Raw genomic sequence first — 27,039 nt, 5'->3', positions numbered from 1 at the left:
ATTCTGAAGCCCCTGAACCTTCCAGAATGAGGTGGAGGAAAAGTGGGTGTCAAGGGAGACAAATGATGTCACAGGCCCGTATTTGATTCCACCAGCAACCCAGGCTCCCAGGGGAAGCATGAATGAGCTGAACCTAGATGGAAGCACACAGGACTAATGACAAAGAGATGTAAAATTCCAGCCAATTTATTTGCAGCCTGGGAATGAGGCAACACAGACCTGCTGTGTCCACCGTGGAGGTGAGTGTCAGGGAGCAATGGGACACCCTTTTCTGCAGCAGCCCAAAAGCAAGCAGGCCATGCATTCCAGTAAAGTCTTCAGTACATGGCACCTCTACAGATGTTGGAGTGGCTCTTGCTTCATAACTGCTCTGGGAAGGACGCTTAGATGGTGTCTTTGATGCCCCAGGAGAAGTTTACTTTTTAAACTTTTTAGAAGGCTCAGGCTCTGTGAAACGATGGGCTGCTCTTCGGCGGCTCCTGCTCCTTCGGGATCCTTTTTTGGAGTGGGCAGTTTCATGTTGAACATTTGGAGTCCGCTGTTTTCGGGAGTTCTCAGGAGTCAAGACCAGAAGAGAGTCTTTCCTGTTGAGCAAAATGCCCCCTCTCTTTGGCCCCTCAGGGGCAGCTGGTACAACAGAAAGAACCTCTTCCTCTTCCACCTCTGGGGAAGGTGGGCGATTCCATGGCTTGCTGGAGAAAGTAACTGAACCTCGCTTCAAGGGGGTCTTATCTCTTCTTCCTCTCATCCTGGCCCAGACTTTTTTGATGCACAACAGCAGGTGTTTCAGAATAGAGGGGTGCCTCTTGGGAGTGAGCTCTTCTTCCTCTTCTACTGCCAGTGGTGCCTGCTTCCTATGGGGTCGATGACGGTGCCTTTTATATGGCTGTGGGGGGGTGGGTGCTGCAGTGCTTTCAAAGCCCTTCTGGACAGTCCCTCGACTTCTCAGATCAGCTCCTTCCAGGGCATGCTGTCTAGCCTTATCTGGGCCTCTGGAGTGATGTCTGCCTGCACGGCCATGTCCCCGTCTCTGCCTGCTCCTGCTCCTGCTCCTGCTCCTGCTCCTCTCTTTTTTCGAACGGCGGCGTTCCTTGCCCCATTGTGCCTTTGATGTATCTGCCCCTTGCACCAGGCCCCATTCATCAGCTTCGGACCTCCTGATCTTCAGGAGAAAGCCCAGGGTCATGTGCACCTCACCATCCTGCACACACAGTCGTGGGTAGACAAGGAGACAAGGGCTGTGTTGTGGGCGGGGGTGGGGACAATATGGGGTGCAGCAGCCACACAGCAGGCAAATTGGGTACTCCACACTTGGCTGTCTGTACCCTTTCTCCAGCCCCTTGGCCAAGCTCACATGCAGGTCCTGCATGGCTTGCTTCATGTCCAGGGACTCCACAATGGTATGGGCCAAGCACTGGGGCTTGAAAGTCCCACGGCAGAGTGGGTTTGCAAACGGCTGGTTCTCCTGGTGCTGCAACTCCACTCGTGCTGCAGCAATGCAGGGCATCTCAAGCTGGTTCTGGCACATGAACAAGGGGTCTAAGAACTTTGGGCAGGAAGCAGCAGGTTGTTCCCAGACTCTAACTGCTTTCTGAGCTTCAGGCTTGACATCAGCCCAGCAAAGCTTGCGCATCTTCCGGTCCATCATTGTGCTGTTCTCGACATCCTCTTGCTTGACCTTGGGGCTGTTGGCTCTTTCCACACTGCAGTGACCTTCCTTGGGGGTATTTGGTCTCCTGCTGCTGTTGTGGCCATCTTTCTCTTTCTCTTTGGGGGTCCCAGGCCTCCCAGTCTCTCTTAGGATGGGACTCTTGCTTGGCCCTAAGAGGCTGAGCAGTTTTGTCAGGTCCTCTTTGGGGACCCCACCAGCCATCTTGCTTTCAGTGAGACTCCGGATACTGCTGCGGCTTTCAGTCTTGCAGACCAGCATGGGTGGAGGCATCAGGTCTTCAGGGGCAGGCAGAGGGGGCCAGGCAATGGGTCCTGGGCTTCGCACAGCATGGGGCTTGGGTGGTGTGAGGGGCTTGGGTGGTGTGTGGCAGCCCTGTATGATGACTTGAGGGGGAGTGTGACTGCGTGACATCAGACATAGAGGAGGCTGCTGACCCCCCCTGGGAAAATTTCCACCTAAGGGGGGCCCCACAGTACCGGTCAGTGCCCTGATTTCTCTGCCAGTGATGACTCCAGAGGCCAAGGGCAATGGTGCTACTTCCTTTGACTGATGTTTCCTTTGAATGTGCCAGTCTAGCAGCTCCTGTTCCTTGTAGTCCATAAAATGGAGCCTCTTAGTGTTACTCTGCTTGTGAGCACTGGTGCCTTTGTTTGCTGGGCCCAAGGAAAGAGAAGTGGGGATCAGTCTGACCAGGGGCTGGGGCTGGGGTGCAGGTCCCCTCCCTTTCTCCTGCAGCTGCTTCTGGCACATGCTGAAGTCCACCTTGTGATGAGCAATGGACTCTTGGTGGCTCTGCTGGAACCCTGCCCCAGGCGATCTGACCAGAGACAGATGCCACTTCTGATAATCTCCTTTCTGAGAAGCTGGTGCTGGGGAGGGAGGTGTTTCGGATTGGCTAAAGGGAGTATCTCTTGTTGATGTACGGGTCCAACTTTGAATGGAGGTGGTAGACTCCGCAGAACTGCTGGATGCAGAATGTGGGATCCTGGACAGCAGGTGGAGGAAGGCAAAAAGACAAAAGAGATGTATCAGAGCAGTTCTTCAACATCAGACAAATCCAGTTGTCTCCATAGCCCAGTATTCTGCTCCCAAGTACATTCAGGGCTGTGTGTCTGTCATAATACTATAGCAGGGGTCTCCAAACTATGGCCCAGGGGCAACATCTGGCCCTCCACAAGATTTTATTTTGCCCCAACAACTTGTTTTTTTTTTTGTCAGAGCATTTGCTAATGTTTGATATTTTTAGTCATACATTTTTTCTCAGTTTAAGCACAATATTATTTCTTTGTCACATTTCTCTTTTGTTCTGAATCAAATCATGCCAATTACAAAAAAAGATCCAAGTAAAACTTATTCATTCATTTAAATTTCATTCATTTATAAAACTGATTTTTTTTTTTACCCTCAAAAATGTGTAAAATATACAATGTGGCCCTCGTAATGAAATGTTTGGAGACCCCTGTACTGTAGGAGAGCAGAAAAGCACAGAACCAGACACAGAATTCAGCCACCTGGGAATCTCAGCTTCCATGGCTCAATTTTCCATCCCTTATGGCTGCGGTTTTCAAACTCTCCCAGAGTTTCAAACCTGCAGTAAGTCCCTGTGGGGGCTGGGGGGAGGAGGCAGCAGGGGCGGGGGGAAGGCAGCAACGCGACCCCTAGGATTGTACCACTCAAGGGGGCTTACAGGGACTGGGGTGCACTCACCAGTCCCTGCAGCAGCTGTCCCTGGGTGCAGGGAGCCCTGTGCAAACCTCTGCAGGGCTCCCCAGGTCAGCAGCAGTGAAAGTGAGCAATCCCACTCTGCCTCCGCAAAACCAGAAGTGGAGCACAATCACTCCACTTTCACTGCTGCTGACCTGGGGAGCCCTGCAGAGGTTTGCACAGGGCTCCCCGCATCCAGGGACGGCTGCTGCAGGGACTGGTGAGTGCACCCCAGTCCCTGCAAGCTCCCCCTGCCCGCCTGCCCCCGGGGCCACCCACTGCCCGCCCTTTGCCCGCCCAGGAACGCCTCCCTCCCGCCTCCTCCCCCACGCCTACCTTTTCCTCTTGCGTTGGCCCAGCTGGGCCAACACTTGGTGGGGAAGCCACCACAGAGGCTGGATTCAGCCTCCGTGTGTCAGTGCATCTCCTTGCGCCGATGTGGGTTCCTCCTGAGGAGGCGCAAGCATGCCTTACCCGGGTCAGGATTGCACCCTAAGCCCCTTAAGCCTTAAGACTATTCATGAGGGATGACTTCATTAAGGAAGCATCATTACATGAAATTGATTGAGTTATTTGATAAAGAAATGAATGAATGAAATATTGGTAAATAAATAAAAAATATCTTTTTTTTTCTAGATCACCTTTTTAAAAGTTTTGTAATGTTAGGTGGTTCCCGATAGAGTGTCATTTTAAAAAGTGGGTCCTGTTGCTAAGACGTTTGAGAACCACTGTCCTATTGAATGAGAGGATAGGGAGGGGGCAGGGGTAGCTGCTGTGATCCTGCTGCTCTCTAACAATCAGGAGAGGACCACTGTCTCTTCTCCTCTACATCTGCAGTTCCTGGGCTTCATAGCACTTGGGAGTGTTAAAGGTGAGGCAAGTGAGCATACAAACCCCAGAAACAATCTGGGTGCCACTTTGGCTCAGGCCCAGCCCACTAGGGCAGAGGCTGGATTGCAGCATTTTAATCCTCTTAATGCAGAAGTCCTGCCCCAGCTGAGAAACTCACTGGGTGCTCACCTGGTCCAAATGTGTCCTATCAATCTATGGTAATTCACCTACCTGAGGGTTGTCATTCCCTCTTCCTGGAATTCTGAGAACTGGGAGTTTAGATGTACAGGAACAGGAAAGATATACACCAAATTCCTAGACCAAACTGCAGCTTCCAGGATTCTTTGAGAAAAGCCAGGACTGTTGAAATTAGCATTAAAGTGGGTAGTGCAGATGAAGTGCAAGGAAGCATGTGCCCCAGCTGTTTATCCTGAAAAAAGCCCTAGAAACAGCTGTGGTAGTGTCAGGTGCAGCCTAAGTTGTCTTTATAGGATGGGAAAAAAGCCTGTTGACCAGTTCTATGCCCTTGAAGTAAGTGAGAGGAGGTTTTTGTCCTCATTCCATTGTAGTAATTAAAAACATGGGCACCAGCTTTTGCCTGAGAAGCAGATAATTTCCTAAGATGTCTGATGAAGGGCTCTGTATTGTTCTGAAGGTTACATGCTTGTACACAAAAAAATATAACTCATTGCCTATTAACACAACATCCTTTGGTTACCAGAGAACATCCAGCATCCTTAGGCACAATCCATTGACACATTTTCACATTCCCATATCCAATGACATGTAGACAGTTAGGGGAAGTAGAGGTCTTTGGATCCCCTGGCAGGGCCAGCCCAGTCATGAAGCGGGTGATGTGGCTTGTAACAGGTGTTGGGGCAGCAGCAGATTCAGGGTGCCCTTAGTTGAGTCTGTCCCCACTCCTTCCAGCCCACTGCAGACTGAGCTGCATCAATCTGCTTCCACTTCTATACCCACTCAACTAAAGGGGAAGAACTGATGTAAGGGTGTGGGGAAGTGGCCACTCACCAGGCTCCTTCCTGCAGACCCTTTAAAGAAAACAGAAAATGCAGCACATGCTGAGAATTCCCAGCATGACCTGAACTTTCTGTGATGATTACAAGATCTGCACAGGAAGGAATGCGGTAAGTAATTGGTCTATAGTTATTGTTGGCAGTGGTGCCAGATCTGATTCAGTCGTCCCTGCAGGAACACAGCCCTCTGATCCTGCTGACCGCTCCAGGACTGCTGCTCCTAGAAGAAAAACCACCCTAAGGTTCAAGGAGGTTGCATGGGTTATGATGAGGTAGAACAGTGCAACTCCAGAAGGACTTTGGCAAGCCTGCCAAGGAGGTTGGCTAAGGAGTTAAATGGCTTCATGATAGTAGGAAACCGCCTCGTGCTGAGTCAGACCACAGGACCATCAAGCCCCAAGATAATCTCCTCTGGTTCACAGCAGCTTTCCCAGGCCTCCATCACAGATCCTTCCTAACCCTGCTACCTGGTCATGAACCAGAGTGAGACACAGTCTGAACTGGCAACGTGGATAAGTGCTACATTGTTCATGATTCTCTGTAGGTGTGGAGTGGCATAGCTCAGTCCTTTACATCTCCTTGCAGACTGTGCCTTGAAATTAAAATGGAAAACCAGCTCTGTTTTTAACAGGAATCGCCAATAGGAATGTCAAAGGTAATTTTTCTTATCTCTGTGTACCTCAGTTCCTCTAATTGCTTCAAGATTGAATCTGGAACTCTGAGTACACAAAGCATACCCTCCACTGATGAGTCCTTCCCACCATCCTACAATTTGCCACTTCCTCTTATGACCTGCAGGGAAGGTGCCACCAGCAGGCGAGTGAACCTGCAGATCTCCTGGTCGATCGATCTCCTGTTCGATCTCCCAAATCTCCTGTTTGGCAGATGCTGCTTTACAGAGCAGTGCTCCCTGCCAGTTTGCTCAATGTGTATATCTGTAATTTAGGGCACAATCCTAACTAGTAGTTAGGCCCTTGAACCGGCCCAGGAGGGTTGCAAACATGCCACAAAGCATGTTTGCACCTCCTCATGTGTCGACTGGGCCGGCGCAGGGATGCACGCTGGCCCAAGGAGGCTGCTTCCAGCTGCTGCAGCAATGTAGAGAGGTAAGGCTGTGTCGGCCGAGCTCAGCCAACACAGGGGTCTGGGGAGGGCAGAAAGGAAGTTCAAGGGAGGCATTCCATGGCAGGGGAGGGTGGGCAAAGGGTGTTCCAGGAGGCAGGTGGGGAGCGGGAGGCGGGGCTGAAACCTGGCAGTTATACTGGATCCCAACTTCGTTCCCCGAGCAACACTTGTGTCACCTCAGATTTGTGTCACCTCCTGAGGTGGCGCAGGTCCAAGCAGACCCATTCGGGCTGCGGTGGCTACCCAGGGGTAAGGGGAAGAGTTTCCCCTTGCTTACGGCTGAGCTGATTCTGGCTCCAATCTTGCACCGGATACAGAGCAGGCCTCCTTGCCTGTCTGTTCCAGCAGAAGATAGGATTGCGCTGTAAGTGTCCACAAGCCACCTGCCAGCATTTGCTCTGGTGAGCACAAAGATTGGCAGCACCTCTCCCAGCCTAAAGTAACTGATGGGCAGAGGCTCATCTCTGACATTGTGCTGGGCCTGTGGAGGCATCAGGAGACTAGGGAGCAGCCTTGTGGCTTCCAAGAGCATGACTGAAGGGACAAGTATGTCACCTTCTTCTGCTCACAAGAGAGATGGCATCTCCTCCCTGCAGTTATGCTAAGCTTTAGGGCAGCTCAAGGGCCTCTGTGAGAATTTCTCATTGCTTCTGAGTACCTTGGAAACAAAAACCCACACTGGAGATATAATCCTGCCCCTTGAATCAGGATCAGTGGTAATCTTAAGAGCACAATTGACCTCTCTTTGTAAACAAACCTATAAACAAAGTATCCTAAATCCCAAGAGCTCTCATTAAAAAGAAATATCCTATATAGAAAGGCCCTAAAGAGGTTGCACTAAAGAGACTCCAGGTACTTGCAGAGAGCGTCTATCCAGAATCGCAGTGTGGATTCCGAGCCAACAGGTCCACCACTGATATGGTATTCTCCCTTAGACAACTGCAAGAGAAATGCAGGGAACAACGACAGCCACTCTTTATAGCCTTCATAGATCTCACGAAGGCTTTCGACCTGGTCAGCAGAGACGGCCTCTTCAAGATTCTCCCCAAGATCGGATGTCCACCCAGGCTCCTCAGCATCATCAGATCTTTCCACAAGGACATGAAGGGCACTGTTGTCTTCAATGGCTCCACATCAGACCCCTTTGACATCTGAAGCGGAGTGAAGCAGGGCTGTGTTCTTGCGCCAACCTTGTTTGGGATTTTCTTCGCTGTCCTGCTGAAGCATGCCTTTGGAACTGCAACAGAAGGCATCTATCTCCGGACCAGATCAGACGGAAAGCTCTTCAACCTCTCCAGACTGAGAGCAAAGTCCAAAGTCCAGCTGAAATGTCTGCGTGACTTCCTCTTTGCTGACGACGCAGCTATCACTACCCACTCTGCCAAAGATCTCTAGCAGCTCATGGATCGTTTTAGCAAGGCCTGCCAAGATTTTGGACTGACAATCAGCCTGAAGAAAACACAGGTCATGGTTCAGGATGTGGACTCACCTCCCTGCATTACAATCTCTGCGCATGAACTGGAGGTTGTCCATGACTTCGTGTACCTTGGCTCAACGATCTCTGACACTCTTTCTCTTGATACCGAGCTAAACAAGCGCATCGGTAAAGCAGCTACCATGTTTTCCAGACTCACAAGAGAGTCTGGTCCAACAAGAAGCTGACGGAACATACCAAGATCCAGGTCTACAGAGCTTGCGTCCTGAGTACACTTCTGTACTGCAGCGAGTCATGGACTCTTCACTCACAACAGGAGAGGAAACTGAACGCTTTCCACATGCGCTGCCTCCGATGCATCCTCGGCATCACCTGGCAGGACAAAGTTCCAAACAACACAGTCCTGGAACGAGCTGGAATCCCTAGCATGTATGCACTGCTGAAACAGAGACGCCTGCGTTGGCTCGGTCATGTTATGAGAATGGATGATGGCCGGATATCAAAGGATCTCCTCTATGGAGAACTCGTGCAAGGAAAGCGCCCTACAGGTAGACCACAGCTGCGATACAAGGACATCTGCAAGAGGGATCTGAAGGCCTTAGGAGTGGACCTCAACAGGTGGGAAACCCTGGCCTCTGAGCGACCCGCTTGGAGGCAGGCTGTGCAGCATGGCCTTTCCCAGTTTGAAGAGACACTTGGCCAACAGTCTGAGGCTAAGAGGCAAAGAAGGAAGGCCCATAGCCAGGGAGACAGACCAGGGACAGACTGCACTTGCTCCCGGTGTGGAAGGGATTGTCACTCCCAAATCGGCCTTTTCAGCCACACTAGACGCTGTTCCAGAACCACCATTCAGAGCGTGATACTATAGTCTTTCAAGACTGAAGGTTGCCAACAGAAATATAGAAAGGCCACTCTTTTGGAACACTTCATTTGTTAATGGTTTCCTTTACTGGTGCAAAACTGCTTAGTTTGTGTCCTATTCCTCTTGTGTAACATGTTGGTAGGATTGTGGCTCATTCCATTTCAGCCTTACAAGACCCTTGTAAAGTACACCAGGGTGGTAGCACTTAGCCCAAACTTTCCCCATAAACTTCTTGTCTTAGCAGGGATTTGAATCTGGGACTCCCTGGTCATCCCAAGGCCAACACCCTATTCAGCAGATATGTCCTGGATCTTCACAAACGTCACACTTCTATGATAACCACATATGATAACTGGCTTGTTCGTTATATTTGGGGAGCAGGATTAATGTGGCACCCACTAAATATGCACAGCTAACTTTGCAAGAAGAGGCAAAAGGGATCATGGGTGTGAGATGTAACTGCTGTAAGAGACTCTAAGGATGAAATCCTATACACACTTCCCTGGGAGTAAGCCCCATTGAACTCAATGGGCCTTACCTCTGAGAAGACATGCATAGGATTGTGCAGTAAAACAGGCTATGTGCACATGTAGGAAAAAGGCCAGTTGGGCAGATATACAAATATAAAAACACTGGCAGATGTAGAGGAGAAGAAGTGAGAAGAGGGGAAGTTCAGAACTAGTATGTCACAAAACTTTTGTCCAAATGATCTCTGCTAGTGCAAAGGAACACTGTGGTAAGGCTAAACACCTCTTTTGTGTGGTATTGCTTTAGTGTTCAAAAATCTGGAAGGAGAATGGCAGAGAGGAACAACACCTAAAACACATGGAAATTGGTTGGCATGGACATGGCTTTAGTCCAGATCTTTGGCCACCCTCGCCCCTTTTTTCCTTTTTTTTTTTAATATATTTTATTTATTCATTACAGATACAGGAAAGGAAATAGGTTTAACTTGTCTTTTAAAGAGAATTTATATAAAATGTTTTATAGATGGTATTTAACACCAGAGAAGTTAGCAAAAATGTACTCTGGGTTATCAAATAAGTGTTGGAAATGTAATGAGCTAGAAGGAACTTTTTATCATACGTGGTGGACATGTGAAAAAGCAAAGAGATATTGGAAAATGATACATAAAGTGTTGCAAGAGATATTGCATTGTGTATTACCATTCAAACCAGAAATATTCCTCCTAAATGTGACATCAGAAATTAAAGACCAATCTAAGAAACACCTTATTGTACATATTGTTACAGCGGCAAGAATATTGTTTGCGCAAAAATGGAAATCTATAGATGTGCCAACTAAAGAAGATTTAATAGATAAAATCTATGAAGTAGCAGAAATGGAGGTTTTAACAGAAAGAATGAAAGAGAGAGATTTAGATAGAGTAAGAAAATATTGGAAGTTTTTTTATGATTGGGTAGATAAATTTAGTTAGATAAAATTTAGTGTTTCGTAAAAATCAATTTTTTATATTGATAACTATGCGAACCTTTCTATTGATGATTATTGTGTTTTTTCTGTGTTAACTGAATGATGTATGTTGGAATCTGGGGCCAAACCTTATGTGTAACCTGTGTTGTACCCCACCCTTTTTTTCCAACAGGCTTACTAAAGTGGCTACATACAAAACACCAGTGGTGTTGCTAAGGGAGTGTGGGTGACACCACTACCGGTCAAAAAATTTTTAATCTTGGTATTTTCGCATAATACCATCATGTTATATATAATTCAATACGTAATTTCATGCAAAATGCAATGAAAGAAACTGCATTAAAATATTTCTATTCTATCAAAAGTTATAACCAAAAAACCATCAGAGGGGGGTGATGGTGCATCACCACACCCACTGCTCAGGGCGTTGTCCTGCCCACTGCATGGGAGGAGGTCCATCATGGAGGTGAGGGGCTGGCCTCCCACATTGGGTGATGCAATCCTTAATGACACCACTGCAAAACATCCCTCCGTCAGCAACTCTTCCCAACCCCACTGCCTATTTTGGGTATTTCTTTCATCATTCGAAAGGCCTCGGCCCAGGCTGCGGGGGGGGGGGGGGATTCTGCATGTCCCTTTCCTGTCTCAGATCTGCTCTGTGTTCTAGGAGTGCCTTACGAGCCATTGATGTGTTTCATTTGCCAGGCAAGGTAGTGGATGCTCTTGTCCAAAGTCTGCAGAGTATACATCATTTTCTGGTCCTTGAACAACCTACAGAACATGGAAGTGAGGATGTGGCATGTTAGGGGGCTGAGTTTGCACAGCTGGACTACGTGTCTACAGTCAGTTCCCCCATATCAGCTTTCCCTACTGCTTCTCCTCCTCTTTTGACTGTTCAGAACAGCTTTGCTTTAACTTCACACACAGATCCAGCGGGTATGAGTGTGTTACTACAAGCACTTCAAATATACACCCTTCCTCCCTCTATCAACTATTGCTACTACCTTCCCTGAGCCCTTTTGGCTATGGCAGGCTACACACCTAAAACAGTAGAAAAAGCATTTGACTCCTCTCTATGAGAAAAATTATTTATTCCAATATGATTTTCTTATGTTGAATTTTCCTCTTCCCTCCCTCTGTTGTTAGATTCTTTCTGGGGGCACCAAGGGGCTTTATTACTGGGCCCCCAGAGGAGCCTCATACAGCAACTGTCTGACATTCTCTGTGACTGGGGCACCATTGTGAGAAGATAATCATGCAGTCCTTCCCCAGAATACTATGCTTCAGATCACAGTCGAACAGGAGCTCTTCAAGCACAATCCTATGCATGTCTACTCAGAAGTAAAACCCATTGTGTTCAATGTGTCTTACTCTCAGGAAAGTTTGGGTAGGATTGCAGCCTTACATCTCTGGCCAGCTCATTGGTTTTGCACCTTTTGAGAGATTTTTGTTCTAGAGAAGAAGTCTATTGTAATGGATTTTGAGTAGCCAATCCTTGAGCTGGTATTTTGCCTAGAAACACCAGTGCAGATTGTAAAATACCAGAGTAATATGCTCCAAAAACCACACTCCCAGTAGTAATCTGGAAGCCACTTTCAGCAGCAGCAGTAGTATTTCTGGATACATTTTAAGGGCAAACCCACTGAGGCTACAATGTGATTCTCCCAACGTGAAGGCAACCAGTGCATGCATGATGGTCTGCAGCTGGTGCATCAGTCAGGGCTATGCAAACACTCTCCTTGCCACAGCTCAGTTTGCCTCTATGCGTTGGCACAACATGGCGCTCTGTGTCAATTACAACCCTTTGGCTTAAATGATAGGGGGCCGGGGGTGTGACAAGGTTGCAAGAAAGTAACAGAGAGAAGCTTATGACACCTTAAAGGCTCACACATTTATTTCTGCATAAGCTTTCATGTTAGAAGATCCTTGGTTGTTTTGCTGCTAGTCTAACACTGCTGTAGTTCTTTGTTACAGGGTATTAGAAAAGAGAAGAACTACAAGTGCTCCAAGATCAAGCCAGCCTCCTCAATGCACATGATGTGGTTTGTCTCTGCCTTTCCAGAACACAGAGGGTCACTTTTTTTCCAGCAGAAAGAGAAGACTGGCCCACTTCAAGGTAGCCCCGGGGAATGGCGGCCACTCACCCGTTCTCTGTTTCTGTGTCGATCTCCTGTGCTTCTTCCAAGAGTGCTGCAAATGACAAGAAAAACATATGAGTTGCTTGAAGTGTTGGTGCAACATTCATGTTGCTGTAAACAAGATAAAAAGGCAAAGGCATCAGCCCATCAAAGAAATACTGTAGGATTAATATAATAAGTTTTAGCCAGCTAGTCAATTCCATTGATTTCCACATGGGGAAAAAGAACAGTTCTGAACCACAAAGACAACTTCCTTGCTAAAACACATGTTACAAAAGAGGCATTACCTCCCATGTAGGAAAAAGGAAGGGGCTCCTCTTCAAAGATGATGCCAACCATCTACAGTTTTTAAAATACAGGTCCAACCTTGTTATACACGGATTTTTTATACACAGATTTGACTCAACACGAATGGCCACTGCAAATGTGCTGATCCCTGGAGGAGGGGAAAAATGCATCCCTTTAAAATCACAGTTTAAAAAACTGCTTTTCCTACTGTTGTAGAGAGACAGTCACACAAGCGATTATTCCATTCCTCAGCTGTCAGGCAAAGGCAGGGGGTCCTTTGCATTTCTAATTGCTGCCTGCCTCTCTACAACAGTAAGGCTGCAATCCTATCCACACTTACCAGAGACTGATAGCCCAATCCTATCCACACTTTCCTGGGAGTAAGCCCCATTGACTCTAATGGGACTTACTTCTGCATAGACATGCATAGGATTGGGCTGTAAGCCTCATTATAGTTAATGGGTAGACAGGCATAGTTTTTGGCTCTAAGGAAAGCTGTTTTTTATCCCAGCTTCAGAGGGTACTGGAGGAAATGGATTATCTGGACCCATTCCAATCTGGCTTCAGGCTGGGGTTCGGGACGGAGACTGCCTTGGTCACCTTGGTGGATGACCTCCGCCGGGGGATGGACAGGGGGAGTGCAACCCTGTTAGTCCTGCTGGACCTCTCGGCGGCATTCGACACCATCGACCATGGTGTCCTTCTGGGCCGGCTGGCCGGGTTGGGGCTTGGAGGCACTGTTTTGAAGTGGTTCCGCTCCTTCCTGGCTGACAGATCCCAGAAGGTGGTGCTGGGGGATGCCTGTTCAGCACCCCGACCTCTGAGGTTTGGGGTGCCACAGGGTTCCATCTTATCCCCCATGCTTTTTAACATCTACATGAAGCCGCTGGGAGAGGTCATCCGGGGGTTTGGAGAGTGTTGCCACCAGTACGCTGATGACACCCAGCTTTATCTCTCCTTTCCCCCTGATTCTGTGGAGGTGGTTGGGGTCCTGGATCGCTGTCTGGAGGCGGTTAGGGACTGGATGTGGGCAAACAAGCTGAAATTAAATCCGGATAAAACAGAGGTGCTCTTGGTTCGGAAATCCACAGCTCGGGTGCTGGACTATCATCCTGCTCTGAATGGGGTTGCACTCCCTCTGAAGGAGCAGGTCCACAGCTTGGGGGTTCTCCTGGATCCACAGCTGCTCCTGGAGTCCCAGGTGGCGGTGGTGGCCAGGGGAGCCTTTGCTCAGCTTCAGCTGATTCGCCAGCTGCGACCGTACCTGAGCTGCGCGGACCTGGCCACAGTAACCCATGCCCTAGTGACATCTAGATTAGATTATTGCAATGCGCTCTATGTGGGGCTGCCTTTGAAGACGGTCCGGAAATTACAACTAGTACAGAACGTGGCTGCTCGTGTGGTTGCCGGGGCACGTCGGTTTCACTCTGTCAAGCCGTTGCTCCGGCGGCTACACAGGTTGCCGGTTCTGTTCCGGGCCCAATTCAAGGTGCTAGTTTTGACTTAAAGCCCTTTACGGCTCGGGTCCGGGGTATTTGAGGGACCGCCTCCTTCCCTACAATCCGGCCCGTGCTCTTAGATCTTCTGGGGGGGCCCTTTTGACTGTGCCGCCACTAAGAGATGTGAGAGGGGTGGCGGCCAGGAAGAGGGCCTTCTCAGTGGTGGCCCCTGAACTGTGGAATACCCTCCCCTTAGAACTGAGAACTGCTCCCTCGTTGCTAATGTTTCGGCGTGGACTGAAGACCTTTTTATTTCAAAAAGCTTTTAATTGTTGACAGGCTGGCTGGCGTTCTTGCTTTTTATATGAAAATCCACGGGGTTTGTTTTGTTTTTAGCTTTTTAATCATTGTAAATTGTTTTTAACTGTTTTTCATGTTGTATTTTTAAATTGTTTGTTAGCCGCCTTGTGTGCCCGTTGGGCAAAAAGGCGGGGTACAAATTAATAAAATAATAATAAATAATAATTTAAACCATAGTTGTAAAGGGACACACTTCTTAATTTTTTTAAACTGCTTTTATTTAACACATTTTATGGTATCAGCAGGGAGTCCCAGAATCAAACCCCTGCAGATGTTGAGGCATGATCTTATTCCATTAGGAGCAATGGAGGGGCAAGAAACCTGGAAGTGGGTCTTTAAATCTATTTTTCCAGTTTTTTTAATCCATGGGTTTTTTTTTAATCCACTAGGGGTTTTGGAACGGAACCCCAGTGGATAACGAGGGATGACCTGTATGCTAAAAACAAAATCAATATTTATATCTATATTTAAATATGCTGCCTGATTAATTGGCAGTACCCTGTCAGTCAATTAAGCATTTTTAGCAGGGGTCTCCAAACTTTTTGGCCAGAGGGCCACATCAAATATCTGACGTGGTGTGGAGGGCTGGAAAAAAAATTTAAATATAAAACTTAAATAAATAAATTAGAGATGGAACTTAGATGAGTGAATAAATGAAAGAATGGGCTCATTCATTTAACCTCTCTAGCCCTCAGAACACCATCCAGACACAATCAGAGCACAGTTCTGGTCACGTTCAGTTGAGCGGGCCAGAGGCTTTCAGGGGATAAGAGGTTGGCCGTGGGCCGGAAAGAGGCTTGCTGCAGGGCCGCATCTGGCCCCCGGGCCGGGGTTTGGAGACCCCTGGATTAAAGGTACAATCTTGTACACTTACATAGGAGCAAGACCTACTGAAATCAGAAGATCTTCCTTCTGAGTAACATGTTTAGGATTGTGGTGCAAATGCTGCAACCTAAAACATATTAAGGGAGATGAAAGCACAAGTGGCTACTTACTTATCCATGATGCCGGGTGCTGCTTCAGCTTCTCAAGACATGGAAACTATTGCAGAGAAAACAAACAAACAAACTGGGAGAATGAAATGTTCCACTTGAGAAGTCTCCATATCTCAAAATGCACCTCTTCTGTGAAGCCTTTGGTGCCATGCTTTCAGCCCCATTCCCTCCTGTCACCAAGTTTCAGGCCACATAACCAAAACACTACCATATTTTCTCCCATTAATGGATTCGCTTTGTAAAATGTATAGCACGTGCACACGGGGGACACCTATTACATGTGGAGGGATCAAGCGCAGTAGTGAATGGTGCAACTCGGAGGCATGCATATGAGAAAGAGGGTGGCTAGGATAAAGGTGTTACAGCAGAAAACTTTTGTTTGGGGGATTATAATACAGTATTGGGAAGGCGGAATCAATATTACAGTGTAATATGTATTCAATCACTCCCACAAGCAGACTCTAGAGGCTGTGTATGTTATTGCTCTGGCAGGCCAAACCTGTTTTGGCCTTCCGTTAGACCTGTGGGATATGAAGTTACTTGCCATAATCAGCCCAATTCAAATACCACAAGACTGGCCTGGGTCACACTCTCCTGGCATGCATCTGGCACCACATACATGTGCAAACACATCCGCAGCAAGGAACTGCACCAGCGAAGCTAGGAGGAATTACCTGTGGTCTCCAATGCCTGTATACTAATGCACAGAGTTTGGGAAACAAAAAGGACGAAATCCTAATATGGGATAGCCAATATAATTTGATAGGACTCAGGGAAACTTGGTGGGATGAGACCCATGAGTGGAATATACAGCTGTAAAGGGTATGACTTGTTCAGAAGGAGCAGATCTGACAGAAAGGGAGGAGGAGTTGCTTTATACGTCAAGAATGCATGCATGGAAATCCTGGAGTTTGATGCCTGGGAAAGAATAGAAAGAGAGAGGAATAACAGCTATAACCATCATGGGAGTTTACTATACATGATCTGGCCAAGCTGGAGTCACAGATGATACTTCCCTAAAACAGACTGCCAATTTTTCTGTGAGGCAAGCCATAATGGTAATGGGGGGCTTCAATGATTCTGACATCTGCTGGGAGTCTCACTTGGCTCAGAGAGTGGGAAGTCCAATAAATTCTTGTTGTGGAGAACTTCCTCATTCTGAAGATTCACAACCATGTGGACAACCCCTGTGAAGATGGACACGCTATCCTGGACTTAATCCTTACCAACAAGGAAGAATTGTTTGAGGAAGTAAAAGTGGCAGGGACCACAGGTGAAAGTGACCATTTGCATCTTGGAATTCTTGATATTGAAGGGAAGGAAAGTTATGGATAGTGAGGTGCACATTTTGGATTTCAGGAATGCTGATTTTAATAGACTCAGAAAACATGCAAGTTGTATTCTATGGCTAGAATTGTTACAGGAGAAAATTCAAAGGGGATGGACTTTTTTTTTTTTTTGAAGTGAGATGAAAGCACCCTCACAAACGGTTCCCATGGCTAGAAAAGAAGGGAAATGTCTCTAAGGCATGGGTGTCAAACATAAGGCCCATGGGCCGAATGCAGCCCCCAGAAGCAATTTATCTAGCCTCCTTTTATAATTGGGCTCTGCCAGCTTCATAATTGGGCTCTCTCATATCTTGAAAATATGAACAAGATTTGCACATTTTCTCTTCTGTCATTTGCAGCTAATGGGTTTCTATGTGAGAACAAAGTGCTTATTGCTGGCCACTATCTGCTTAGTGATGTCATTTCTGGCCCTCAGCAGGCACCATGAATGCTAACTTTGGCCCTCTGTATGAATCAAGTTTGACACCCCTGGTCTTAGGAAATGAGAGAGGCTGCAAAAAGAGCTTTCTGAAAAACTGAGAAGCAGGAGGATGTACAAAAAGCAAAGGTAGGTCAATTAACTAAGGAACAGTATGCAAGTATAGCCGGCACCTGCAGGTATGATGATGATCCCTTTTCTTCCAGGTTGGATTTCTTGCTAGATTTGTTTATTATTAAATGAGTAAATTATTAGGAAGGATTATAGAAATAGTTGTAGCTCCTACTCCAAAGTGGCTGGTACAATCTAAAGTTTTGCCATTTGATCACTCACATACCAAGACTGTGTGATCTTGAGCAGTGAGCAAAATCTGTGATCAGCTCACCTCTTCTATCCAGTGCGTTTTGTCCCGAACCTAGCCTGGTCCAGATACAAAGCCTGCCTCTTACCCAGATTCCTTTAGTCTTCTGAATGATAAACCAGAGAAGAAGAAGTACCAGGAATAGCAGAAATTCGCAGATGTTTGGGATGGCACGCAGCAGAATTGTCAGCATGGTTCTGGGGCCATATCAGCTGCTGCTATGACAGCCTCCAGGCTGGGAAATCTCAGGACTTCATCACCTGAGGTCATGCTTGCATCACAAATGTCTTTTACAGCACATCTTGCTTGGCCCAGGACCCTCTGTGATCTCCAGCAAGCAGCAGAACAGATTGTATTCATTTTCCTTCTCAACTGCCCCTTCTCAAGGGGCAGATTCCTCACTGCTTCATCTGCCAATCCAAAGAGCAGCTTCTGGCCTCCAGCAGAGGCCCAGGTGGAGATAATACTTCCACTCAAAAATTAGAGATGCTGGATCTCAAGTAATAGTTTGCTCCACCTGTCCAGGGAGTGGGTCCCTGACAAACAGCACAGTATGTCTACTCAGAAGCCCCATTGTATTCAGTGGGGCGTATTCTCAGGAAAATGTATACAGTACAGAATTGCAGCTTCAGGCAACCAAAGCAGCTGCTGTGCCAAGGACCACCCAGAAGCCAGACTGAAATGGGCCTGGATCATCAATCACATTCAGGAATTCTTGTAGTCAAGTCACCAATCGCTGCTTGAATACCTTGCCCAAAAATAGGAGGTTAGAGACTAACCAGTAACTATACATGAAAATGCAATCAACTGAGGGCATCTTTAGGAGCAAGCAGACTACTGCAATTCCAGGCAGAATAGTGTCTTTCCCTCTCCAATGGATGGACTTAACTGCCCTCCCACCCACTTGGACAGCGGTGCTTCCTCACTAGGCATCTTGTATCAATCACAATGGGCTTAGGTAGAACAGGCACAAGGATGACCTCAGACCCCCCCCCCCCAAATCTTGTTCATCTACTCAGGCCGTACAAGGAAACAACAGGACAAGCTGCTGCTGTGGGTACATCTTCAGAAACTGTCAATGAGATGTGCAAGTGGTGATGGATGGGTGTGACTTTGTTTCCAAAATGTCTTGCAAACTGGTCAGAGCAGGTCACTAAGCTATCTTCCATACCTCCCTAGGGCCATTTTTTCTGTGTGCCAAGTTGCCCTGGGCAAAATACCTGCAATAAGAATGATGAGAGGACAATATTTAACACAGTAACTTGCCACCCTATTCTGAAGGACACATGGTTGTTGGGGCAATATTCCCTTTATGCACCAGGTGCCCTTTTGCCACTATTCACATTGCCAAAGTTCTCCTTAGAAATACCAGAGAGGTATAGCCCCATGCCACCTGTCTTCTCATCTGGCAGTTGCTTCTCTATTAAGAATATTTATATACCATTTTTTGATAAAAAGTAGTTCAGAAAGCAGTTGACATAGCAAAATGAATTGCTTTCCTGTTCCCAAAGAGCTTACAAAAAGAGATGCAGAACAGACACAAGCAATAGCCATCAGAAAAGACGCTGTGCTGGGGTAAAAAGGTTAGCTCTTCCCCAGCTCAGTATAAGGGGAGCCTACTTTTAAAGGTACCTCTTTGCCTGGAAGTGGAGTGCTAAGATTGGCTGGCAAACACAGCCTGTATCTTATGCTTCATTGTGGAGATGTGGGAGGGGCAGGGGAATGCTGAAGATATTTTCTGGGGTTTTCCCTTTCCCCATTGTTCCCTACAGGCTTGGTTCTATCTATGCCAGGTCATTGGTACAGGATTTTTTTTTTTTTTTTTTTTTGCATTGGAGGCATGCCTGTTGTCTGAATAGAAGAGGCAGCTATGGCATACATTGACTCCTCCTCACCGTGCCCACACCCTACTAGAGATGCATACCTCAAATGACCAATCCTATTTCTGCTCTAATGGTATATCCATGCTCCATTACCACACCTCCCATAGCTCATCACCCTATCTGTGCAAGCACTTAGAACCCTCCTCCATTTTCTGTGCCCCCAGAAAGGTACATAATCTCAAAGCAGCCAACCCCAACCTCCTCAAATGAAACTCCCCCAACACAGGAGAAACAAAACATGTAAATAATCCATCACAGGAGCCCCTCCCCCAGTATCAGAATGGAGGAATAGAGAAGGGTAATCCCCCTTATTAAGCAAATGCCTCCCCATCAGGGCTCAGCCTGTTAAACAGTTGGGAGGGGATAAATACGGGAGAAGTTTAGCAATCTCACTGCAATGCCAAGCTCTCACCCAAGCCTAAAGGGGCTAAGGAGTCCTTCCAAGTCCATATGGTCTCATTACCCATCCCCAGCAAGAATCCAATCTTTCCTATCAATGGGAAGATGCCAGGGCCAGGGGACCAAGTTTCCTTATGCCATTTCAAAGCTTCAGTGCTGCTAGAGATGTAACATTTCCAGAAATTTTGAAGCCATGGGGGAAAAAAGTGGGGGGAAAAACAGAAGTGGTTTGTGCTTGCTTTTTTTGAACATTCTAAACCCCAGGGAGACCTGTGGAGTTCTGCGCTGGACTCCCCACACCTCCTGCTGCTTGCCCAAGCCTTCGGTAAGTACAAACACCCCTCTTTGCCCCCACTTAGCAATGCAACCCTGCAGATTTCCCCTTTCCCTCCTTAAATGGGTGGGGAAAGCTTTTCACAAACTTGTGAGTTTGAGTACCACCGGTGTATAGGATTGCAGACAATTTAAAATTGTCACGTGTGCTATATTTATAGTACTCAGAAGTATAAATGCTTTCATTTTATTCAAAGAATAAACCCAGGTGAAGCTGTAAGCTGCTGCACCCTAAGGTGTTGCACGGCGAATCAGGGTTCAAGAACAATCTCAGCAGACTTAGAATTGTGGTTATCTTCAAGCTTTATTCATTGCCAGCAATGGGCTTCTCTTGGTGGTTCAAAATGGGAGACACAGAGTGCTGTGGTAACTCTCAGTGCCTCCAGAGAATAGCAACCTTTCAATAGGTGTCCATTGTTTAAATAGTATTTTGGCCTCTTTGTTTCAAAATCTCACACTCTCATTTGCTAGAAATTATGACATCAGAGTTAGCTCATTTTACAGACATCTGGTTGGCTAGGTTTAACTGACCAATAAGAAAAATAGAAATTTGCATTAAACATGTCCAGAGGCGGCACTGTTCACCCAATTATTACTGTCTTTGCCTATCTCTGCTTATTCTTCTATTGGCCTGACCTTGACTTCATCTCTTTAACATTCTTAGTACCAGGCTTCTTAGGGCTGTATGCCAGCATTGTTTAAACTAAGTTTTCTCTTATATGTGTACTTTAGGAGATGTTAGTAAGGTATAGTAGTAAACATATATTTATTCTGTACAGGGAAACTAACTTTTAAATAAAGATTTCCCTTTTTAGAACTCTTTTCCTATTTATTTTAATTAAACTTAACTTTTTCTGTCAGCTTTTAGAGGCTTCATTAATGTTTTGCTGACCAGTGGACTTTCAAGAATGCTGGCCAATTAGACAACTTCATAGACAATTTATTACCTCATTATTTTGTTATTATGCAGGTGTTTCTTTTATCTTAGGGACTCAAATTAGTTAGCTGAACTTGATTTACAAGTGTCCTCATTAGTCCAGTCTTGTTAGACAAGATTAATGGCTGCTTAGCTCAGACTTTCTTAAAATGATTTAAGTTATGTCTCTTTATTTTACACATCGTGGTGCTAAGAGATAAGTTCTTTAATTATCTCATTTCCTGGCCAGGTGCATCTTTGACTTCTCATTATTTTCAAATCTCCTTATGAGTTATGTTTCAGTTAAAACATCAAACAAGACTTTGAATCTTACAGAATTGGAATGTACTCCAACTAACTTTTATTCTTACAATTAACCTATTAAAATTCACTTAAACTACCATACTTGTATCAACTATACTTTAAAGAATAGCTTCAATAATTATTAAAGCTATTTTCCTGGTTTAATTATGTCTTTTGTTTCCTTTTGTCCAGCTTGACTTTCAAGCTTTTGGGGGTGTATTCTCTGTTCAGCCTGGCTCCATTTATCAATCCAATTAACTTCCTGACAGCTGGATATTCTGAACTCATCATTCTGGCAGGCTGCCAAGAGCAACACCCTTCAGGACTGCCTGACCAGCTTCCACTCTCTGAAGTTTTCTGAGCTTCCCCCTAAATTTGCCTTTGTTTATTTGTGAAATGCTTAAACACTCAGGCTTCTAGCATTTGATATGTTCTAAGCATAACTGTGAACTTTATTTGGCTAAAAAGGGAAAACTTGTTGAATCACATTCTAACATTCAACTTAGCTTTTCCTATTGCATCCTTTTTAGAAAGAAAAGCCTATTAAAAATGTACAAAATACAACTTTTGCTAATTAGCCACTCATTTTGACATATCAGTTCCTTTGGCAGTTTGCCTGGACATTCCTTAAAACTGGATATTCCTTTAGCTGAGGTCCTCTCTAATTCCTTCAAAAGAACATTTGCTGGCTGTCAAATAACACTTTAATTGGGCTTATTTATGGCTAGCTGTACCTTTGGCCTACTTTAAACTGTCTCAAACTGTTTCAAACTGAGGAGAGGGCAGAAATGAATCCTTGCAAGTTTGTCTTATGGGAACATATAAGCCTAACTAATTTACTCATAACATTACATTAATAAACTTTTGCATAAATGATTAGTTTCAGGATAAGTAAACATGAGTAAACATAAAACATAAGTGGCTTACATTGGCCTGTTGCACAAACAGACCCTCTCAGAGAGAAAGAGAGAGCAAAGTTGCTTTTCTGGGCCTGCTTGAGCAACCAAACAGAAGGCTGCTTCTGAGCAAACATACATTTTGGCTTACTTTGGGTATGCTGGACTCTTTAAACATACATCTCCTCCTTACGTAACAGAACATTTGGTTCAGCATTGATACATCTTGGCATCATACATACATTTGAACAAAACATCATGACATTTTACTGTATTTCCTTCTGGCCTGTTAAGCATAAGTTTGGCTTTTCCCTTTGGCCTTGCCTTAAAGGAAAGGTATTTTGCCAGTAAGGAAAATAGGAGAGAAGCTCCATCATCATATCAGCAAAAGCTAATTTTTATTTGGGCTTCAAGATAGTATACAAAAAGAAAACAGACAACAATCAATAATACACACCAGGAAGTGACAGTGGAGCGACTGACTGCACAGTCCACAAGCAAGAAGTGCCCCTGAATGTTTCCAACTTTCTAAAAACAAAAGTACTGTATCTCACTGGGCCTCAGGAACCAGAAGGTGGCAGGCTCTGCACAAATCTTCACATTTCTCCAGTGAAGTTTTGCAACCCACAGCAGGCCTTTTGCAATTTCTGGGCCCTTTTTCTTCTACATTCCACAAATACAAGTAGGGAAAAAGCAACCCAAGCTTTTGGAGATCTGGGATGAGCATGTTGCTCATGGATCCTAAACAAGGAGAGCATCAGGTTCAGGATCATGACTTCTGGTATCATTTCTCTCAAACTCCAGGTTGAAACATCAGCATAGGATGGCACCCAACACTCCACAAGCAAGAAGGCTGTACGAACTTCTCTGGTGCAGAAAAGCACTTTGGATTTGAATCTTATACATTAAGATTATACCAGATTACAACATCCTGTTTTACAAAGCATTCATTATTCTAAGAGAGAAATAACTCATTTCACGTCACACTTTTCAATTTTCCACCTGGAAAAATAAGATTTGGAAAAGAAAACAGGTATTTTCCTGGCCTTTCACAAATCTCCACATTTCTTGGCGTTGTCCCTTTGGAGGCAATCCAGAGTCCCAGAAAAATCCCACCTGTCCCATTGATGACTGCCAAAGTGGTTGAAAGCATGCAAGTGGTTGGGGCAGGGTCCTCTTAGCCAGCTGTGTTTTTGTTCCCCATCGCTGCCTTGGGGGGAGGGGGTCACTTTTCATCTCTCACTGCCTTAGCAGCAACCAGTGGGCAGCAAGAACAGCCTCCTTGGATAGATGGCCATGCTGCTGCCAAAAATCCGGTGCTGGTCTCAGGAGCCAGGGGTCAATCCCAAAAAAACGGGTTTTCACCTCTGCTCATGACAGACCCATAGGGACAGATTTGACCCCAAAGGGTACAAGCTGCACAAGAAAATACAGAGTCGTACGGTGGCTTTGTCTCTAGTCTATATGTAAGAAGTCCCTGATGGTTTATATTCTAGTTTTAGGTTTGCTGTGACTCTCAGGAATTACCAACTGCCATTAGGTTTTGAAATTCCCTCCCAAATGCTAAAAGGAGGAGGAGCTAAGCAATCCCATAGTGCAGTGGTTCTCAAACGTTTAGCACTGGGACCCACTTTTTAGAAAGATAATCTGTCAGGACCCACCAGAAGTGAGGTCATGACTGGAAGAGATATCATCAAGCAGGAAAATTTTTAACAATTCTAGGCTGCAATCCTACCTACACTTACCCAAGAATAAGTCCCATTTACTTGCATTGTTAAAAAAATATACATAGTAGCCTATTCAAAGTACAGATGTGTCACATTTCTCTAAAGGCAGTCACATCCCATGGTAGCATCAAGTCTAATAGAGTTTCTCAAACTGTGGGTCGGGACCCACTAGGTGGGTCATGAGCCAATTTCAGGTGGGTCCCCATTCATTTCAATATTTGATTTTTAATATATTAGACTTGATGCTACCATAGCATCTGATTGCATTTGGGGAAATGTTACAGGCCTGTACTTTTAACAGACTACTATGTATATGCTTTTAACAATGATAGTAAATAGGACTTACTCCTGGATAGGTCTAGGTAGGATTGCAGCCTAGGATTGTTAAAAATTTCCCTGCTTGATGATGTCACTTCTGGTCATGATATCACTTATGGTGGGTCCCAACAAGATTCTTTTTCTAAAAAGTGGGTCCCAATGTTAAATGTGTGAGAACCACTGATCTAACATGTTCAAAATAAAATATCGGAATGAATGGGGACCCACCAGAAATCGGTTTGTGATCCACCTAGTGGGTCCTGACCCACCAATTTGAGAAACACTGCCACAGTGTGTATAGGAGCCAGCTCCCAGACATTCAGTGTGGGATGCTGGAGCCAAAGTTCTGAGTTGGAACACTGCTGAATCACACTGTGGAATTATTTGACCACAAGACTGATACCAAAGTGTCCTTTAGATGCTGGAAGAGTTACTTTGTCTCTGCTTTGATCTTGCCCTAAGTTTTGGTAGGGCACAAGGTTACCAGAAGGTAGTGTTCTAAATCTCTCAAGGCCTTGTGGTGAGCAAGGCCCTGCAAAGCCAGGGACTGGTGGCAGCAGAAGAATAATTGGATCAGCATCATGTGTTCTGGGGCTAGGCAACCATAAAACTACCACAGGGTCCTTGTGTGAGCCTGTGCCCTACAAAGTCCATGAGCTGAGAGAAGAGAGTTACTGTAGGTGTTGGCAGTTTGCATGACACAAGAGTGAGCAGCGCCTGGGGTTATAGGGCTTCAGACTTGGGGGTTGGCGGATTTGCTGCCACTTGTATCATTACAAATGAAGCAAATATTTTAAAAGTCCTTTAACCCTCCTATGCTCTCATCCAAAAGAAATAATAAGAACATCAGAAGAGCCCTGCTGGATCTGGCCAAGGTCCCATCTAGTTCAACTTCCTGTCTCTCATAGTGGCCTACCAGATCAGAGTGACCAGCCATCCTCTTTTTCCAGGACATGTCCTCTTTCGTTAGCGCTGTGTCCTGGAAAAGAACTTAAATGTTCTCCTTTTCCCTGTGAGCAGGCCCCTGCAGACACTGCATAGCCTTTTTGTAATTAATAAATTATGATTAACAAATTAAGAACACAAGGCTTCCTGCATCTTGGTGGCCCACCAAATGCTTTAGAGCCCAATCCTATCCAACTTTCTAGCACTGGTGCAGATGCAATGCAACCCGTAGGTAAGGAAACAAATGTTCCCGTACCTTGAAGAGGCCTCTGTAACTGCCTCCCCTACACAGGAAGCAGTGCATACCCCATTGGCACAGCAGCACTGGCACTGAAAAATTGGATAGGAGTGGGCCCTCCAGGAGCGCACAAGACAACAAGACACAACCTGAATCCTGGTGCCTTCCCCAACAACTGGCATTTTGAGATGGCCTACTTCTAAAACCAGGAGGTTGCACATACCCATCACGGCTTGTAACCTGTTGGACTATTCCTCCAGAAATTTGTCCAATGCCCTCTTAAATTATATAGAGTATATTATATATAGATTAAATTATATAGCTTTAAATTTAATAATAAGTAACATATTGTTTCTAACCACATAAAATGAATATACAAGTGTTATTTTGTCACATCCTACATTCTGTTGGACACCCTGTACCAGCTGCCTAAGGGAGCACTGAAGACAAGAGACCTGTATCCTCTTGCCACTGGGTAAGCCCTTCTCCTGGACATCTTCCCATGCAGGGAAGGCAGGCAGCCTGCCACAAAGTGGCCCTTCCATGGAATCTGATCACTGGTTGATGGACTGAAGCTTGAAGGGCTTTGGCTGTCTAGGGTCTCAGGCAAGGGCACTGTACCCAAGAAACAGAAATGGGAGGAGCTGCCTCTGAGGGAGCCTGAGGCAGGTGATCACAGTTAGAACGTAAGAACAGCCCCACTGGATCAGGCCATAGGCCCATCTCGTCCAGCTTCCTGTATCTCACAGTGGCCCACCAGATGCCTCAGGGAGCACACAAGACAACAAGTGACCTGCATTCTGCTGCCCTCCCTTGCACCTGGCTTTCTGAGGTAGCCTATTTTTAAAACCAGGAGGTTGCACATACCCATCATGGCTTGTAATCTGTGATGGACTTTTTCCTCCAGAAATCTGTCTAACCCCATTTGAAAGGCATCGGGGACAGACGCCATTACCACATCCTGTGGCAGGGAGTTCCACAGACTAATTACACACTGGGTAAAGAAATATTTTCTTTTGTCTGTCCTAACTCTCCCAACACTCAATTTTAGCAGATATCCCCTGGTTCTGGTGTCGTGCGAGAGGGAAAAGAACATCCCCCACCCACTCTATCAATCACCATATCTTGTGGCAAGCAGTTCCAAAGACACTCACTGTGAGTGGCTGGCCCCTGGTGCTGGGGTGGTGCGAGAGGCAAAGAAGCGTCTCTCTCCACCCCCTGCACGCTTCTGCGTGTCTCAGTCATGCCCCCTTCTTATCCGCCCACCTGTTCTGTCAGCCGGACCAGCACTGCCGCCGAGCCAGCCACCCTCCCTGGGGGTCTGCTCCAGCACCGACACCGAGCTGCCAGCAGCCGCCCGGCTCTTCTTTCTTTCTTTCTTTCTTCGCCTCCAGCCTCCCAGAGCCCCCCAGCACTTCAGATGGAGGCTCTGAGAGACCCCCCCTTCGGCCACAGGTCCGCGGGGGGGGGGCGAGAAAAGCAGAGCGATCCACCCCAGCAACCGCTACCTCACGACGCGCGCCATAGAGTCCGAACTTCCGGTGCACAGCGAAGGGCGCCGCTGGCATCGCTCCGTCCCACGCCAACTCTATCGATTACAACCGGAAGTTCCCACGAGACGAATCTGATGGCCTTT

At 46.3% G+C, this 27,039-nt stretch overlaps 1 protein-coding gene across 6 annotated transcripts; it reads right to left on the bottom strand.

Annotated features, from left to right (window-relative positions):
• Window positions 1–170: 170 nt before the first annotated feature.
• On the bottom strand, window positions 171–26,985 carry LOC136650277 (uncharacterized). Of its 6 annotated transcripts, none has more exons than XM_066626748.1 (6): window positions 26,670–26,969; window positions 15,318–16,235; window positions 12,523–12,671; window positions 12,242–12,287; window positions 10,776–10,868; window positions 171–2,657 (listed from the first exon to the last, which is right to left on the bottom strand). In XM_066626748.1, the coding sequence occupies exons 3-6, from the start codon at window positions 12,572–12,574 to the stop codon at window positions 416–418; spliced, it is 2,433 nt and encodes an 810-aa protein (XP_066482845.1). In that variant the 5' UTR covers window positions 12,575–12,671; window positions 15,318–16,235; window positions 26,670–26,969; the 3' UTR covers window positions 171–415. The 6 variants fall into 6 exon arrangements, with proteins under 6 accessions (XP_066482845.1, XP_066482844.1, XP_066482842.1 ...); XM_066626747.1 differs by having other exon boundaries at window positions 15,318–15,363; XM_066626745.1 differs by lacking the exon at window positions 12,523–12,671 and having other exon boundaries at window positions 15,318–15,363; window positions 26,912–26,985.
• Window positions 26,986–27,039: the final 54 nt, after the last annotated feature.

This window comes from Tiliqua scincoides, chromosome 1, assembly GCF_035046505.1.
Source record: "Tiliqua scincoides isolate rTilSci1 chromosome 1, rTilSci1.hap2, whole genome shotgun sequence".
In the NCBI taxonomy this organism is placed as follows: domain Eukaryota; kingdom Metazoa; phylum Chordata; class Lepidosauria; order Squamata; family Scincidae; genus Tiliqua; species Tiliqua scincoides.
This window is presented reverse-complemented; position numbering and strand designations above follow the sequence as displayed.